The 19,379-nt window shown below is 36.0% G+C and overlaps 1 protein-coding gene across 1 annotated transcript in view; it reads left to right on the top strand.

The window, feature by feature from the left end:
• Positions 1 to 19,379, top strand: part of LOC100540680 (tyrosine-protein kinase FRK) — a 112,134-nt gene that overhangs the window by 20,247 nt on the left and 72,508 nt on the right. The window contains exon 2 of the mRNA XM_031552232.1: positions 9,140 to 9,286. Within this exon, the coding sequence (XP_031408092.1) occupies positions 9,140 to 9,286 (147 nt within the window). The remainder of the gene's footprint in view (positions 1 to 9,139; positions 9,287 to 19,379) is intronic.

Below are 19,379 nucleotides of genomic sequence, written 5' to 3' on the forward strand. Positions count from 1 at the left end.
AGATAATAACTAAAGATGGAAACAAAACTGTACAGAGAAAAAAACCTGGAAGTCAAGGCACAACAGTTGAGCAGGGGATCTACAGGCCATGATCTGGGCAGGAGCATTGGGCAGACAAAGGGGCTGGGGAACACTTGGGGAATCTGTAAATTCATACCTGTGAACCTGGAGATGCTTTGCATGAGTGTGTCCGTGACATTCACATGGGTTATCTTCAGTCCACAAAATATGCGTACTTCATGTGTTTGCATAAAGTGCTCTTGGTGAAATTTAAAAACGCTCTCTAAAAGTAAGTAAATACAATTTAATATGCAGTAATATGCATGTAACATAAAAACAAATGCTTTCAAACATTGTAAAATAAAAGTTATGTTATTTCACTGATTACCTTTGGCCAAATTCTACGTTCAATATTTTTCAAGTACACTGTCACAGAAATATTCCTTATAGCTTGATTGGAACCGTCCCAAGAAGTGTCTTGGAATCTCATCCATGAGAAAGACAATCAGTGTTCATAGTGCATAAAACAGGGCCCATAGATCAGTTTCCAGAGTAATCAAAAGTAACCAGAAACTGTTCCAAGCATCCACAGAACTGACCTCAAAACAAGGCAGTGATAATGGCAAGCCTTTCTTTATCACATCCTTCTTGCATGACATTGATTTTGTGGCTTCCATATGAATTCTTCAGCCTTCAGGGGTTCCATCTTTGCTTCAGAGCAGCTAGCAGTCTTTATTATTTATGGCTCTATTTACTTACAGAAATTTTTCGGCATTAATATTGTTCATTTTATTTTTTTTTCTTGGTCGGTCCTTGGAGAGAGAAAGTGAACAAGAGCATAAAGATTTAGAAATAAATCTCTGCTACTATATTCATGATGTTGACCATTTCTTTTTACCAGGCCAGTAGGGAAACCACAATGATTTATAGTTTTAGCAATTTGTACATAGAATTTATTAAAAGCTGTATTTAAAGCCCTCAGTGGGACAGTCACTCCTCCTGCCCAATTTTATGATTAGGAATTGCAATTATAAGAATTTTACGACATGAAAAGGATTGTACTTGAATAGTTATTTATTGCAGAGACTCACTTTTCAGATGATAAGACCACCAACTGCTCTTCTGCACCATTTGCATTCCCAATTTTCTGTTCTCAGGTTTTTCTCAAGTGTAACTGAACAACATTGTTTTAGAGAAGGGCGTGACATTTAAAAGACTACTGCAAGGATTTTAATTTTGGACTGTGTATTTTACAAGATATATGCTGTTTACTGTATTGTTTGCTGTCTCTTTGCAACGTGCTTTAGTATCATGGTTGGCTGTTCCTTTTTCTCCTGTAATCTTTCTCTAAAGAGCTTGATTTGAGAATTCTTTCTCATTTATATAGAATATTAGACATATTGTATCTGATTTTATTTCATAGATAAAATCTTACTGAGCTCTGTGGAAGGGGTAACAACTGCCTGGTCAACAAAAGTTGAACTCATTTGCAGTTTTTATTTTTTTCCCCACTATTTCATTTGTTTTTCTCTTTTCCTTACCAAATACTGATGTGTAAATATGAAAGTACTACAGAAACTGTAGTGAACTTTCAGTTTCAGTTCAGATATAGCCTGTGTTTTTTAAATCTAACAGTTCACATTATCAGTGTTGTTAAACTGCATTAAAAAGGACTGTGTTTATGTCTGTAAACGGGGTGGTGTTATGTGAGAAGATTTGGAGGCAAAACCATTGCAATTTAATGGCTTTCCTTTATGCGTGTAATTCACATCTCCTAGGGGCTCTACTTTAGATTTCCTGTATCTGAGACTCTGCAGTGAGTTAACTATTATTAAATGCATTCCTGGGAGTCGTTTTCCAGGTTAGATTCACCCAAAAGTATAACAGTCTGCCAGCAAATAATAGAAAAGTTTGCCTCAAAAACTCAATCATTGATCTAAAATCTGAAGGCAATGTAGACAAACCCTTAAAAAGTCTACTAGTGTCACAACAACATAAAGGTGGTGTAAGTTAAATGTATTTGTCAGAAAAAACCTATCCCGTAATGAAGTCTAAATCTTATTATGTAAAAATAGTTTAAAATTGATGAGACCAGATCATCAGTCCACATTTTTCTTCTTGTTGTTTCACTACAGTGTCTTTAAGGTGAACTCAGAAATATTCTCAGCATTCCAAGGGTAACTTTACAAAACAGGCAAATGAGGAACTGAAGGATGCAAGACTTGTAAGGAAGAATACTGATGATTTCTCTTAACATTAGCATGAACTACTACATCTGAACTGTACGGTAGAAAACTATGTCCTAGCTACCCTGATGAAGACCCACTGACCCAGACGACACTTGCAAGGCTGGAGTCTGCAATCCACTTCAATATAACCCAAAATAAGGTAATGTCATTGGAATCTCTTCACAGAATCACTATGGAAAGGAAGAGCAATTCAGTAGAATCATTTAGAAAAACGATGTTTTCTTGGTTTTCATTTAACAAGAAAGGGATTGTATCACAGCAGCAATTTAGTACAGTAGTTTTTTGCAGAAACTAACACATATTATAGCAGAACATAATTCTGCTATACAAAAACAAAGAAAAAACATGCAGCAGGACAAAATTATTCAGTATAAGATTGCAATTGATGTATGAATTGCCAGAAGGAGGAGAGAGCCAAATTAATTAATTGCTTTGGAAGAATTTAAAAAATAGCACAAGAGACAGTATTCTCTTGAAGGACTGCTCCAGAATGGGCTTTTTAAGAAGACATGGTAGGATTTCCTTTCTTTCTGAGAGAAGAGAGTCATTTTTTATCCTTTAGGCTGCAAGTTGACTAAGATTTTATATCACTGCCTCTATTGGTTCAAAAAGAAGTTATCTGTAGGGCTTGCAGAAAATGTTTTTTTCCTCACGGCCTCCAGGGGAAAGAGGAAGAAGAAAATTTTAAATGATTTTTTTTTCTCTCTTTTGTTCTATGCAATAAGCAGCTGTGTTATAACTTCTAGTCCTTCAGCTGGTGGAAACAACTGGCATGGAAGTAGATACAGGGAATAAGACACAGTGCCAGACTGAGTGACTGTGTTTTTCTTCAAAGAAGCTATCAGATCCCAGCTGGAAGATGAATATCAGTCAGCCATATACTTGCCAAGCAATATTTAGCTCACATAATTGTACTCTTTTTTTGTGTTTCTCCTCAAGACTTATAACTTCTAGTCACTACTCACTAAGCTGAATAACTAAAATGTATAATTAAGGTTAAGTTGGATAAGCACCAAAAGTATGATGGCTGCCAGAATCATTGATTTCAGAGCAGTCCCCTGAGACATAACAGTGATATGAAGTGATTTTCTTGTCCTGTCATGCAGTGTCAGAAAATGTTTTTCATGCTACTTTTCCTTGTTCAGAAGATAAACAGTTTTCAGCTGTTCAGGAATAGCTGAAAGGGTAGCTACTAGGCTACACTTTTCTGCGACTGCCAGATATTCTGGGCCACTGGCATAAAAATAAGTTTCTTTATTTCAGCAGTCTTGTCATTTTCCTAGGAAAGATGATGTATGGTTCAGTTTGGACTCGTCTCTTTATACAGAGCAGAGGCTGTGGAAAGTCTGCGTTCCTTGAACAGGAAGATATTTAGGAGAATGCTTACAACATTCTGCTCCTCCTTCAGAGTTTTGACAAGGTACATAGATAGGGTGAGGGGGAGGTGAAGGAAAGCTGAAGGTTAACAGCCCTTGCAGCATCTGGACATGTAGCAGTGGCCATTGGAGAGCTGTTCCTGCAGAAACCCAGAGCCCAAGGGCTTCCAGATTATGAAGTAATCGAGCAGAGAAGAACAGTCATTATATCTTTTAACTACTCACTCAGTTCACCCACCTCCTATACCAGACAAATTGCATATTTAGCATCCTCAATAGCCTATAGCTTTAAAATTGTGTCTACTTCAGTTCTGGTTAATTAGGAAAATACCTTGCTCATATTGATCTCTCAGTTTCTGCACATGACTTTTTCAGAAAACTGTCTTGTTCTATAGAACTTTTTGAAGAAAAGTACTTGTAATGAAAGCACAATGGATATAAGAAGACACTAAAAATCATAGATGTGCAAATAAACTGCTATTCTGAACAATCAGCTCTTTAAGGTTTTGATATTCACAGTTTACAAATTGAGAGTAAAATCAATTGAATACTAAGTCATACTAAGTCATTGAAATACAAGCTTATGTTTGCTTTTTTCTTCGAGTATACTTAAGGCAAATCTTATAGTAGGTGGCATGGATTAACATGATTGTTTCTTAGGATGGAAGATCAAACAGCACGACAAGGAAAATAAAAAAGAGAAAGACTAAAACAAGGTCAATAGAAAAAATAGGTTAATCTTTTCTTTTAAAGATAGTTTTGGATGTGTTAAATATATACCTTTCACATGAAGGACTTTGAAATTCCATTTCCTTTTGGATAATACTGTACGATTTCATAATTCTTTAAGAAATGCCTAAAAGATCAAGCAAGTGAATTTTTAGGTCTTAATTTTGATGGTGAATGTCAGTGAAAATACTGATGGTAAATTAAAGGGGTAATGGAAGAGAGAAAATACTTTAAGAAAAATAATTATAAATATAGAAGTCACATGTATAATTTGATCTGTCTTTACTCCAATTTTGTGCTGTTCTGTACTTCCTGCTTTCCGAATAGAGTTGTGAAGACTGCATTAGACTCCCTCCAGAGGCTGTCCTTGCCACCATAGCTAGTACTAATAATTTTGAAGTTCACAGAAAGATTATTCTTGATTTTCACAGATGTTCATGTATAAATTACTCAGTTAATCTACTAGAAATTACACCTATCATAAAAATTATTCAGTGCATCTTTTATATCTTTTTTTCTGTTTTTCCATTTGGCTACTGCTGCTCATCCTATTTCTGATGAGTCGCTTGCTTGACCTTTTAGGCATTGCTTAAAGAATTGTGAAATCATATCATATTATCCCAAAGGAAGATTGAATTTCCTATTCCTTTATGTGAATGGTTTACATTTAGCGCATCCAAAAATGCTTTTATCATCTGAAAATGCAAGAAAAATGAAATGGAACAATTCAAGGTGCTTCTGCAGTACAAGTTATTTCCCTTTAAAATGATGTATCAGCATGACTACTTTGTCTATAGCTTTTTTTTCTGTAAGAAGGCAGTACAAACAAATTGCTTAGCAGCAAAGGTGCTTGGATGATGGGTGTGATAGATTCAGATCTACATTAATTAACTAGGAATCATGTTTGTTCTGATAGATAATTTAAAGCCAGCACGCTGAATGCTCTAACAATAACTTGCCCATTTTCACTGTCCATTATCCTTGTAGAATGAATACATTAAAGTAGATGACATTAGTAACTGTGGGATGTACATTACACTAAAATTCAAATACTTCTGTCATGTTCAGGACTTATACTCCAGAAAAGAAGACCTGAGAATTCACCAGGATCTTTAATTCTTTAATTTCCTTTGTATTCTACACCTGTTTTCTTACCTTGATAGAGTATTTTTGACTATAGAGACACAGATTCAACCTCTTTATGCTGTTTTATGCTTTTTGGTGTAAAAAAACTCAACCATGTTGAGTTTATGTTAAATCTAATAAACTTGGAGCAAAATCTAGTTTGAAATCCTCTGTGACTAGTGCTAGTTCAGAGCAGAACTTTTTGAAAGCAGTTCCACAAATATGTTGCTTCCCTCATTAAATCCATTACTTCTATTTCACTGAAAATCTTTAGTGCATCCAATGTGTTTGAGTTTGTCACTTGGGATCTTGGATGGGGTTTCTGCTGACTTGGTGAAAATAAGCCTGTATCCGAGTTATAAGCTGCTTGGATGAGACTTCTTAGTGTTGATAAATTGAGCACTTCAGAGAAAACACCTGCATGAAGCCCACACAGTCTCTGCACTACTTCCCAAGGGACAAACTCTGTGTGCATGCGAGCAAGTGCCATTTTCCGGACAGTGGTGCCTTGGGGCCTCATCATGGCTGGAAGGGTCTCACTGCTGGTGCTGTCAGCAGCAGGGGGTGAGGAGGTGGGCTCCCCCTTTGTATCTTTACCTTTCCCACAGGCTCAATAAGGATAAAATCAGGGAAAAGCAGTGTCTTCAGACTGTCAATTTAAAAACCATCTCTATAAAGCTGGAATTAGAACAGAGCAAATAGTGACCTTACTTCTTTGATTTATTAATTTTTACAGAGTTTGCTTACAATCCTTTTACTTGCATTAATTTTAATGCAATATATATTATCATAATACCCATGGTACAAGCTCGACTTCTTTATACAGGATCGCTTTGGTATAAGGGAGGAAGTCTGTATCTAATAGACTATTATGAAGTTTGGGTTCAGATTTAAAAACGCAATAATGTTGCTGTGACAGACGAGAAATATTAAAACAAGGCAGTGTGTGCCTCATGAGATCAGAAGTTGCATGCTATATAAAGGAGTTTTTTCTGACATTACTTATACTTCTTTCTATTTCTGTGTCTGTTTTATACCTTGGAACATACATTACTTTTATTTTCAATAATTGTGCCTAGATCTATTTACTTCTGCCGAACAACTCTACATTGGGATGATGTTTTTACTTTCTTAATGTTCTTATTGGTGCTTATCTCTGTGTTTCACAGGAAAGAAGTCAAGTAAGAAATAGTTAATGTAAGCTGTTTAAAATGTTAAGAAGACCCAGGAATTCACTAGTGTGACCACATGTAAGCCCTTCTCCTGCCATGATGGAAGATGGTGTGTTGCACCTATCAGGCACTAGCTGAGAGCCTGTGACCCCTTAGACCTTCAAAATGCATGCTGAAATGGATCAGAAAGGCAGAAAGTAAACCCGTGAAACAAACTCTTGGCCTGTTACATATGTGGATATGTTTCAGAAGAAATATTCCAGCTGTTTCTAAATGTTTTTTAATGGGGACATTGTCTGTAAAGCCAGCTCATAAGAGCAGTGTGGTGGGTATTTCTACTAACACTGAGTGGAGGTCACTCTGGAGGACAGAATACAACAGCAGGACAACTACAAAAGGATTTACTCCTTAATGTCACTCCCATGCTCTGGAATCTGCTTTGTATGGATTTCCTCGATGACTTGCTTTTGCTGTCAGTGCGTTTGTCAGATTTTGATCTTTTTTTTTTTTTCCTAATAATTTATTTATTCATTTCTGAATGTCTTTACACGTTGTCATAAAAATCTTTCTCTGTCCGTGAATAATAACCCTGTCACAGATACCACATAAAAAAGCAATGCAAAGCTTCAGTTTTCTTGATAACAGTACAGTCAAATTCATCAGTGATGTCACTACCATACTACTGATCTGCAGAAATGAAAGAGCTTGTTCCTCAGCTGTCAGAAGTAAGACTTCACTTACATGTGTGTTACTTCCTTAGAGTAAGTGCAGAGAGAAGGTATAGAGGGCGATGTGCTAATGGGAGCAGATCTTTCCTGAGTTCTAAAGACAGCTGTCTCTTTCTCCTTTCGTTCATTTTCTCCTTATATTTTTCTTCTTAATCCATTAAATTCAAATAGAGACTTCAACTGATTAATTTTCACTCCTTGTAAAGGATAGAATAAAAGCCAAGTTATGACAGCAAATGGAAGGAAACATTTTTAGTGTAGGACTCTGTAGCTTGGTGAAGTCAGCTACATCTTACAGTACAGAGCTTTTTAAAAATTTATTACAGTAGCAACAGCTCCATGCATAATGCTAGTTTACACTTGAATAAAGAATAATTGTAGATAATGGGTCTGTCAGCATGAGCAGATTAGGGGAATCAGCAGTGGTTCCATTGCTACAGTGAAAATACTAATTTAAAATCTCTATTTCTTTCTTTTGACCTTATGCTTCATTACAGTAATGGCATTAAGAGTTAATTTCTGGCAGAGTCAAATATTATTTATTTATTTATTGTGTTACTTTTCTTCTTATATAACTTGCAGTTTTCATAGAGGAACATTATGTCTCTTGTGGCATTTAAATTTTATGTTTTATTTCTAAGAAAGCTGCCTGTTTTTTACCTTTTTGAAAGCTAGCAATGAGCAGATGGCGGAAGATTTGGATAATCACTTGAAATGCAAGGGGAATACACAGAATGGGGTCAAACCAGACTCTTAGTAGGAAGGCAACAGGGAAAAAATCCTACTCTCTCCTTTTCACAGTTTTTCCTTTTTGATAGGAACACATCATAAAATGAGTTTTTCTAATGATTATTCTACTATGCAGTCAGTTATACTATGGATAAACATGGCATGCATATTTTCTCATAGCAGTCGTGTAGAATTACAGTTTTTCACTTGCAATCTCCTACTTTAAATTATGTATTACCAAGAATACATTCAGTTTCATGAATTATTGCCATTTGGAAACTGTTTTATGAATAAATTGAGGAACTAAAGTTCATTCACGGAAACAAGATATTCCACAGCAAATTCTATTGGTCCATATAACAAGTCTCTGGATAGAAGAGCATAATTCAAGGAAATCTTTTTATCCTCTGATAGGAAAAATATGTTGTATTTCCTGTTATGCCTGACCTGCTATCTGCCTTACATTCCCTGGACAGCTGTGTGGCAGAACTTTTCAGGTGTAGGATTTGTGTCATAAGGCAAAGGATCTGAGTGAAGAGCTCAGCATAATGTGTAACATCAGAGATGGCAAGAAAGAGAGCCACTGGATCTTCTTGGAGATCCTGCAGCTATAGAAGTTTGAACTCCGAGTTGTACCAAAGGAGAAGAAAATAGTCTGGTTGGTAGATGGAGATTCTCAGGATATGAGTCAGCGCTGGGGGCTCGGGGCCATAGGAGGATGGCTTCCCATCCTCATGCAGATTTGCAACTGTAGAAATGGTTCAGCGGAGACTCTAGGAAGCAATGTCCAATGACACAAGCCAGCTGAGACTACAGTAGCAACTTAATCTAGTTAAGATTTATTCTGAGTTTACTAAAGTAGACTGTTCGAAAAAAATATTCTGAAAATCTTCTGAAATACAGAAAATTTACAAAAATTCATGGGAGTGTAAAATTACTAAATTAATATTTGCTCTAAAATGAAATATTTATTTTTTACATTTCAATTCTCACATTTAAATTTTGATAAATTTTCTTTTTTTCAAATGTAGGGAGGCTTTTGCCTGAATCTGAACAAAAATATACCGAATAAAATGAAATTTATACAAAGTGAACCAGTTATCCTCACTTCTGTCCCTGGGAAGATGACGGAACAACTTATTCTGGATGTCATTTCCAAGCGACTGGATGAATGGAAGGTTATCAGGAGTAGACAACACATATTCTCTAAGGGGAAATCCTGCTTAACTAATCCAATCAAAATGATGCCATGACTAGATGGGTAAAAGATGGGAGAGTGGTAGATACTGCCTACTTTGAATTCAGCAAGGCTTTTGACACTGTCTCCTATAACATGCTCTTGGGTAAGCTTAGTGTGGGTTAGATGAGTGAGGTGGATTGGCTAACTTGCAGAACTCAAAGGGTGGTGATCAGAGACACAGTATCTAGATGGAAGTGGTGCTCCCTAGGTATAAGTACTGGGTCTGGTTTTATTTAGCATCTTCATCAATGACCTAGACGAAAGGATAGAATGCATCCTCAGCAAATTTGCTGATTATACAAAGCTGAGAGAAGTGGCGAACACACCAGAAGGCTGTGCTGCCGTTCAGCAAGACCTGGACAGTCTGGAGTGGTAGATGGAGAGGAACTTGATGGGATTCAACAAGGACAAGTGTAGAGTCCTACACCTGGGAGGAAAAACAACACACATCTGTCTGGACTGGGGTCTGGCCTGCTGGAAAAAATTTGGAGAAGAAGCTGGGTGTCCTGATGGACAACAGAGGCCAAAAGCCAGCAGTGTGATCTTGTGGCCAAGAAGGCCAATGGTATTCTGGGGTTCATTAAAAAGAGCGTGGCCAGCTGGTCGAGGGAGGAGATCTTTCCTCTCTACTCTGCCCTGGTGAGTATTGTGTCTGGAGTACTATGTCCAGTTCAGGGCTTCCCAGTTCAAGAAAGACAGGGTACCAGAGAGTGTCCAATGGAGGCAGCAAAGATAACTAGGAGACTGGAGCATCTCATTTATGGGGAAACTGTTCTGAACTGGTGTTGTTTGGTCTGGAGAAGGGACTATACAAATATCTAAATCATGGGTGTCAAGAGGATGGGGCCAGGCTATTTTTGGTAGTGCACAGTAAAAGGACAAGGGGTAACAGTCACAAACTGGAACACAGGAAGTTCCATCTGAAGATGAGAAAGAACTACTTTACTGCGAGGGTGACAGAGCACTAAAACAGGGTGCAGAGAGAGGTCTTCTCTGGAGATAACCAAACCTGCCTGGACACTTTTGTGTGCAACCCACTCTAGTTAACATGCTTTAGCAGGGGGTTGGACTAGAGGCTCTCCAGAGGTCCCTTCCATCCTCTGCGGTTCTGTTATAATTCTGTGACTACAGATTGAAATGTAAGGTAGTGAGGAAAAAAAAAAGAAATTTTAAAATTCTCAAAAAATAATAAAAAGCACATACTACAAGTTAGTGCATATTTTAATGACTTGCTTGTTTTTTATGTTAGAAAGTTGGAAAATTACACTGAAATAAATTGCTCTACAGTTCTTAATACTTTCCTGAATACAGTCAGTATTTGTTTTAGGCTCTTAGTGGCCCTACCCAAACAGAGGATTGCTTCCTAATTCACTCTTCTCTTATTCTGTTAGTAGAAGAGAGACAGAAAAACAGCAAAGAATAAAGGCAGCAGAATGAAAAAGCTGATAAAGTGCAAGGGAAAAAAAAAAAAAGAAAAAAAAAGAATCAAATTTCCAGTCAATGAAGTAAACCAGAAAAGATACATAGGAAAAAGTTCATAACCACAGGGTGAAATTGTGCTGCTCCAGTGAAGTCAGCCAAAGCTGCTTTTGAGAATACGATGAATGCCTAGGAACTGCAGGAATCAGTACACAGATTGTAAGAACAGTTGAAACAAAGCTTGCGGAGAGAAGAGAAAGAAAAAACTTACAGAGATTGAAAAAGACCTGAGGGGAACTTGAGGAAAGATGTATCTAGAGAGAAAATCAGCAACAGACAAAAATAGGAAGAGACAAGCAAAACTGTCAACAGAGGCTGACAGTTGAGCCTATTGGTAAGCCCTGTTCCTGCCAGAGCTGTACATAGAATAATAGTAAATAAATGACATAATCATAATATACAGTAAAATATTTTAAATTTAGCATAAGTGTAAAATAAAATCTATATAACTGATATGAAGTATGTCACATTTTATTGAGAGAACTAATTTTGGTCTCTGTTATAAAAAATACTAGGTTGACATATGTATACATTTTGTATATATCATTTTGGATATGGCACCAAATTTAAGAGTGATCTGAAATCAACATTAAAATAATCATATGATAATTTAGATACGCACATTCTTGAATTTTGCCAACAACTTCAAACCGACTCCAGCAACCTGAGATTCCAGAAGTAAAAACCAAATTTTTGTTTTAGAGACCCAGACTGAATATATCAGTTAGGATAAGCCATCATTAAGTAACTCATGGTCACTAGGAAAAAGTCTGTGTTTTCAGTGTGTGTGAGTGTTGGGGGGAATTATTCATGGAAAAACTGTTTCATGATAAAGGTTATCTTACAGTGGTAGCTTGGTTGTTAGGTTGACATGCATGTGACCTTACTGAGGTTTCAATTATCCTCTTGCATCAATCAATCTTTTAGCTTCCAACACTGTTGCCAGCAGTAATGTCACAGATTTTCTGTCAGACAGGAGAACTTTGTGGGAAATGTTATTCGTTACAGCTACAAATCTGTCACTGTGCCTGGCATAGCTTGTTAATGACAACATTTATTTCAAAGAGCCACGTTTGCTTTGTTGCTGGAGAGTTGATTTTGTGATCGTAAAATATAATGAAATGCCAGGAAGATGAAGTGAATGAAGTTTGCCAAATGTATAGCTAAAATGATTCAGATCTCTTAAAACACACACACACACAAACACATACACACAAATACACTTCATATTTTGATGAAAACATTTAATCACTTATGAGGGGCATGAGCATAGGCAGAGAAAAAATGTAGAGCAGGATGCGCAAGTAGTAGTTTAGAGCTTCATTTGGCTTCCTTATTCCATAGTACTGGAAAGAAAAAGACTTATCAATCATCACCTTAAAACAAACAAACAAAAAAATAGACAACCTCTGGCTCTTATGTGACTAATACTATGATGTCTTTCATTTCCCTCCTTAAAGGACTTGAGAGGTAGAGAGAACTAGAACTGTTCAGCATAGTGAGAAGACCTGGAGAGATGCATATAAATAAGTACTTGATGAGAGGGAATGAAGAAGAGGGAGTCAGACTTTCCTCAGTAGTACCCACTGATAGCACTGGCCAAATTAAAATACAAAACTAAGAAACTCCATTTGAACACAGGAAGACACTTCTTTACTTTGAGAGTGTCAAACGCTGGAGGCTATCCAGAGATGTGGAGATTCCATCTGTGATGTTACTCAAGACTTCACTGGATATAGGGCTAGACAACTGTATATAGTTTATTCTGTCTGAACAGAGGAGGTTTTAATCCCTTTCTAATCTCAGGGATTCAGTGATTCATGGTTTCATGTATGTCTGGTTTTGAGGGATTTGTCAGGTTCTGGGGACAGGCCGAAATTCAGTAAAATTTTTCTCTGAGGAAGAAAAAACTGTGCCCATCACACAACCTAAGGAGGTACCATTCTTGGAAGGAGAATGTTTAAGTTACTATGGGATCTATGAGCACACAACATTCCTGTTTCTGCTGTGAAATTACTCTCAATACCTGAGATATTGGATCATTTCTCTCTGCTTTTTGTAACAAGTGCTGCTGTGACTGCTCCACAGGTATATACTTGGTCTGCAGACATCACAGGCCTTATGAAATACTGCTGCCTATTGGTGTGATGCAAATAAAACACCTTCATATTCCCATGAGATTGCTTGAACAAGCCTCAAGGAAAAGCCAATCAAAGCAGAGAGAACTAGATGGGGGCACAGCATCATCCTTTGCTATAAGGGAAGTACAGGCAGGCCAGATGCCAAGAAGTACTTATTGTACTCTTCACTTTACTGTTGCTGCTACACTTGTTGATTGCTTCTTCTCTAGTGGAGAATGTTTTTTCCCTTAGACTGTCCTGTGCCTATGCTGGAACTGCATATTGATTACATTACATTACAATGATTGTTGCTTGAACAGTACTTTCACAACATCAGGGCTGTCACTCTTACCCCTGGATCCCAAAAGTGACTAAGATGTAAGCAGTCAAGAAGTTGGGAGGGTATACAGTTTGGACAGCTGACTGAAAGAGACCAAAGGGATAATCATACCATATGACATCATGCTCACCAATGCTCATAGGGAAAGGAGGAGTAAGGGGGGACATTCACAATTATTGTGTTTGCCTCCACAAGCAAATATCACGCATCTGAGGCCCTGTATCTTATGAAGTGGCTGAACATTTGCTGATGCGAAGCAATGAACAATTTTCTCTTTTCTTTGCTTTCCTTCATAAAGTGTCAAAATTTGATCCACAAATTTTTCACACACAATTTTCCTTTCATTTTGTGGAAGGGAGAGGGAAATGAGTTTGGCTGCTGCCTGTGCTTGACCAACAGTTCCTAACCAGGAAGCATTTTATCACAGTTCTTTAAAACTTAACATTAAACATACTTCTGTCCTTTACAGCATTGTTTGCAGTCAAAACTTAGCCAGTTACATACAGTTTTGTAGTTCAGGACACTAGAGAGCACTTCAGGTCTGGACTATCTTTTAGTGTCTCCCTCACTCTAGCACCTCAGGTGATCTCTATTTCCAGCTAACTTCTCTTTCAAGTAGAAGCTGTGTAAATCATAGCTGCAACTGAAATGTTAAATTAAGTTTTCTCTTTTTCAGGACTGAGAATTCACACTCAAAGAAATAACACATTTATCTGGAAAAGTGACCTTTGAAAAACAAAATACAGTCTAACAAAGGGTTAAATGTCTATCAACAGTGAAGATGAAAGCTTCAAAATAAAAATGCATGTAAACACTACTGCATTTGCTCTTTTTACAGATACACAGTACAGGAACACACATCTATAACTTAGACATGGCAGCCCAGTACCATGAGCAATGATTGTGGATTGCAGATAAAGTTCTAAAGTTACAAGTGAATTTCAAGTACCTTTTTGAAATTTTCAGTATACTCTATGACACCCTTCAGGGACTTTCAAAAAAATATCCTTGATAGTAAAAATTTTAAGTGACATTAAAAAAAAAAAGCAAGAAAAAGAAAGAAGAAAAGAAGGAAAAGAAAAAGAAAGGAAATGGAACAGGGAAGGGAAGGGAAGGAAAGGGAAGGAAAAGGAAGGGAAGGGACACATTATGTTTCAGAACTGAACTGATAAATGTATTAATGTAGGGTCAAATCATGTTTGCTGAGGCAAGACACCAGTAGAGTATGGAGATGCAAAGAACAATGAATTATCTGAGTGAAAAAAAAGCAATTACCAGCAAAATTATGATGATACAGGTTGTACAGAAGTTGTAATACAGAAGGGTTACAACAAGGGCATATCAATTCCTATTCTTCACATTGCTCTCTTTGTAATATCCCTATTACAATGATGGAATGGACATAACAAATTGTTACACTAGTCTTAAGGTAAAAAACATTTAATATGTGCTGGTACTCACTGTTTGTTGCTGTTGTTGTTTGTTGTTGTTGTTTGTTTGTTTTCTGTTTTTGAAATGATTTCTGCACATCTACGTCATGTTCTCAAGCTAGGAAAGAAAATCACACCACAGAACTGATGAAAAGTGAAAAAGAATGCTAGTAGATTTTACTCCAAAAAATCAAGTACAAATGTTTTGCTGTAGGCATTTACAAATTGTTCTTGATTTTTTTTCTCAACACAGTAGTATTTATGAAGTTCAATAAGGAGTAAGTGATTCAAGTTGTCCAAAACATAAGATAGTTAGTAAAAGCTGGCTATATGACTAACTGCTAGAGGCTTTGCTTCTGATTCTTTGTCATAACCAGTGAAATAAGCTATTTTACTTCAGAAACGAACTCTGTATTAGATTACATTATATTTAACTCTGGGGAAAAGGAGGCTGCAGATAGATCTTATTGCTCTCTTCCAGTATTTGAAAGGTGCCTACAGCTAGAGAGGGGTTGGTTTCTTCTCATCGGTGACAAGTGACAGAACGAGGGGAAATGGCCTTACGTTGCACCAGGGCAAGCTTAGGTTGGATATCAGGAAAAACTTCTTTACAGAAAGGGTTGTTAGGCACTGGAATAGGCTCCCCAGGGAGGTAGTTGAGTCACTATTCCTGGATGTGTTTAAAAATATGGATGTGGTGCTCAGGAACATGATTTAAGAGAGGGTTGTTTGAGTTAGGGTAGTATGATTAGGTTGTGGTTGGACTTGATGATCTTTAAAGTCTTTTCCAACCTGAGCAATTCTATGATTCTATGATTCTATGATTGATCTATTTGTAATCTGAGAAACTAGAATTCTGTGAGCTTTTGAGCCTTTCAAAGCATTTCTTGTTAAATTAATAAATTTTTATAAAAATGGACAAGTTGCTTAACTGTTGCTTGTTAGTTTTCCTAGGAGATAAACACGAATTTGCTTTGTCTAGACATGCTGATTGTAATCCATTAAGCAATGATTAAGAAGTAGTACTCTTTATTATTTAGAGAGAATATTAAAGACATTCTTGAATTGCAATTAGTGTTTTGAAACAGAAATCCTAAAGTGATGTAAATTCCTACATTTTTTCACTGAAATACAAATTCTGTGGGGAGACTTAGGTGAAAAATATCCAGTGGTCTAAATGTTGTATTTTGTCTCAAAATTTAGCAACCAAATAATTCAAAATAAACCAATGCAGTTAGCAAATTTCTTGTTCCATATATAACTAGCCTACACTAAAAGAAAAATAAGTAGAATTTTAAACAATATATAAAGCTATAAAGCAGAATTATTGTGAACAAGACAGCAAAAACATACCTGGTTTCCTATCTTCCTGTACAGGCAATAGAGAATGCTTCTGCATGTTACAATGACTTTGAATGTGTTTACATTACATTGGAACATATAGTATTTTGTAAAGTCTTTTTGGGAAGCACTTTCACTCTTTTTTCCTAAAATTTAATACGTCAGACTATACAGTACTTAATCTTGTAGGAGAATCTGCATTATCAAAATAACCAAAATTCTGTAGGGAGAAGCTAGAAACACTGGGACTGATTTTCATCTCATCAGACACTTTGATTCCCTTGGAAAGTTCAATTTCATATGCAGTTGTTTAAAGGGTTCCATATAGATGTTATGCAGATCTTATCTTTCAGTTGTACCATTGCTTCACATTCTCTGAAAAACTCCTTGATTACATCTCTGAGTAGCAGCTGGCTGCTGACCATTAATTAAGCCATCGTTAACTCAGAAACAGATTCCTGTGTCCAAGGTTCCCCTCCTGAGCATACAGAAGAGAAGTCCTTGCATAGTGAAGTAGCAATTTTAAATTATTAATAACTACTCTGCCTCAATTCAGTGATATTACTGAATTATGTAGTCTGTACCTCAGGGAATGTGGAGAATCAACAGGTGAGCAATGCTGTTAAATGCAATCCACCCAGTCCCCTAATGAAATTGACTTTGTATAGGCCAGACTGTCATCCTGTATTCACAGAAGACAAAGACCTCATCTGACAATGATCACAGCAATAAAAAAAGCAAAATGCCTTTTCTTGATAATTTTTCACCAGCAGATTTTCTTTCCTTATACTTGGAATAGCCAAACTACTCCAACATGCTAGCTGCTTGCTCTTCCCCTGCCTCCTGGCATTATTGTACCACATGTAATTTCCCACATGGAATGGAGAGGAATGATTCTTTTTGGATTTTTCACATGCACTTCTTAACAAGTTAGTGTTTCATGCCCTTTAGTAAATTGCCTATTTCTCTAGGAAATTCATTACAAATTGATTTCACATCTTGTGGCTGAGTTTGCCCCCTTGTTCCATATTGAAACTCTATCACTACTCAAATGAGCTTTCTCATTGCTACAAGAAAATGCTACAGGCATTCTGATAAGTCCTTAGACATCTTAGACACTGCACTATAAAGTGCTTTGCTAGTAGTTTGTTGCATCTCTGGAGATGAGTTTTTTCTTTCTTCAGAAAGGAAAAATCCATTCTTGGAAAGCTGCTTTTGTTTGCAGATCTGTGAAGTAATGTGGATTTGCTTCCCAGAAATTAAAATAATAATCTAGAAAATCAACTTTGCACTGACTTATAGTGCTGACAACCTGATCTTCATTTTTTCTTTTGTAATGTGTTAAAATGCACATCTTAAACTTTTATTTTTTTTTTTTTTCCTGTGAAGGCAGAGAATATTTAGCAAGTTGAAAAAATTCTTTCCAATTTCCAGCACAAAAACATAAACAACCCTTATTTATCAACAATAATATTATTATCATTATTTGCCAACTTGAACACAGTTGTATGGTTTCTCAGAGATGGTTGACAAAAAAATGCGGCTGAAAACTAATCTTTCACTAAAAGTTATAAGCTTCTTTTCCTTTACATTTATTTTTAGAGATGAGATGGCCTGTTTTTAATTCATTTGCCATTTAATACATGCCCCATTGATTTTATATTATATTAATCTTTTGTTGCAAGTAAAATTACATAGTTACTGTGGCATATTAAATCAAAATTAGTGCTTTGATCAGCCACTACCAAATCTAAAATAATCTCAGTCCATGCTATTTTGACAATAACTGATTGATATCAATTAAATTATAATCCTACTTCAAATTTTTAAGTAAATGAGCTTCATACTAATTGTTCCATCCTTTTGCCCATAACTGATGCTATGATGACAGGATCATAATTACTTGAGTCACTATGTAACCTTTTCAAATATTGGAATAAAATTAGAATCCTCCCATTCCGGATTTCCTCAGTTCTCCAAGATTTGTTAAGAATTAACATCAGCTTCCAAAGATCTCCTCTTTAAAACTCTTAGTTGGAGAAACTGAAGTTCATTATCTAATGTGTGGGGGTGGGGAAGCACAGCTGCTCCGGAGAGCCCTTAAGCTTTCCAGGAGTTTGTGTATTTCAAGATTGTGTCCATTAGTTTTATATTTTTTCCACTGAGGCTTTACTTTTAGAACTATTTCCATAATGCTGGAGGTTAGTAAATGATTTCCTAATAAATTAGCCTTTCCTTTTAATTTCTGATTTTCTCCTTAATTTAGAATTTCTACTTAATTTAGTGCAGCTCCTTTCCATAAATCAGTGTTAGTGCATAATTTAGCTCTAATGTGTCACATTGTTCAAAAGGCCTTGACTGCTATAAAGAGTGCTCCTACTGAGTGATTTTCTTCCTTCATTTCCTTCATTTCTCATGTAACTGAAAAATAACTTGAATCTATACAGCTGTCACTAGATGTCTTGATAGGTCCATGCAAAAGAAGAAATCTGCATCTTATTTGTCTTTTTTTGTTCTTTTTTTTTTTTTCTATTCCCTTCTTACTCATTTTCATTATGTGGGCTTACATGGCAGGGAAGTACCTCAAAACAAGATTCATGGCATGCTAGTTTGAATAGCCCATAGGATGATTTGCATTGGCAGGTTACTTTTTCAAAGTAATCTACATTGATGAAAAAATTTTTTATAAACGTCATAATATTAGCAAAAAGAAGCCCAAAATTTCATTTCAAAAATCTGTAAAGGGAAGAAAATTAGAAATCAAGAGTTTTATTATATATAGAAGACAAACACAATATGCTCAATAACATTATAGTGGGGAATAAAATGATTTAAAAAGAAATGATGGTACTTTTTCCTTAGAATGTAGCTACTAAGATTTTAGTTTTCATTCTAAGCATCTGTTGGTATTTACTTGTTAAAACTGACTTTATGTTTTTGATCTTTAATTTAAAGAACACATAATATTTTCAAGAAATACTTTAAAAAAGTACTTTAAATAATGTTGCCAGTACAAGGAATATTTCCTCTATTTAATGCAGAATGACTTTGTTGGTTAAGATTAATTAACGTAAGCATAATAAAATAGTATCATTGCCTCAATGAGTAGGTGTTAAATTTTTCTATACTATGACTCAAAGAAAACTTTCCTTTCTACAGAAGGCATTCTTGTTGTGAAATAAAAAGGTGGAAAAGTCCTGAATGATATACACATCATTCACTTGCTTATTTGTGGTTATGTATGTGAAAATCTTGAAATTCTTATTGTTCATGACATATGCAATTACTAATCCAATTTTCAGTAGTTGTTTTTTTTTTTTT

This window comes from Meleagris gallopavo, chromosome 2 (genome assembly GCF_000146605.3).
Source record: "Meleagris gallopavo isolate NT-WF06-2002-E0010 breed Aviagen turkey brand Nicholas breeding stock chromosome 2, Turkey_5.1, whole genome shotgun sequence".
Taxonomy (NCBI): domain Eukaryota; kingdom Metazoa; phylum Chordata; class Aves; order Galliformes; family Phasianidae; genus Meleagris; species Meleagris gallopavo.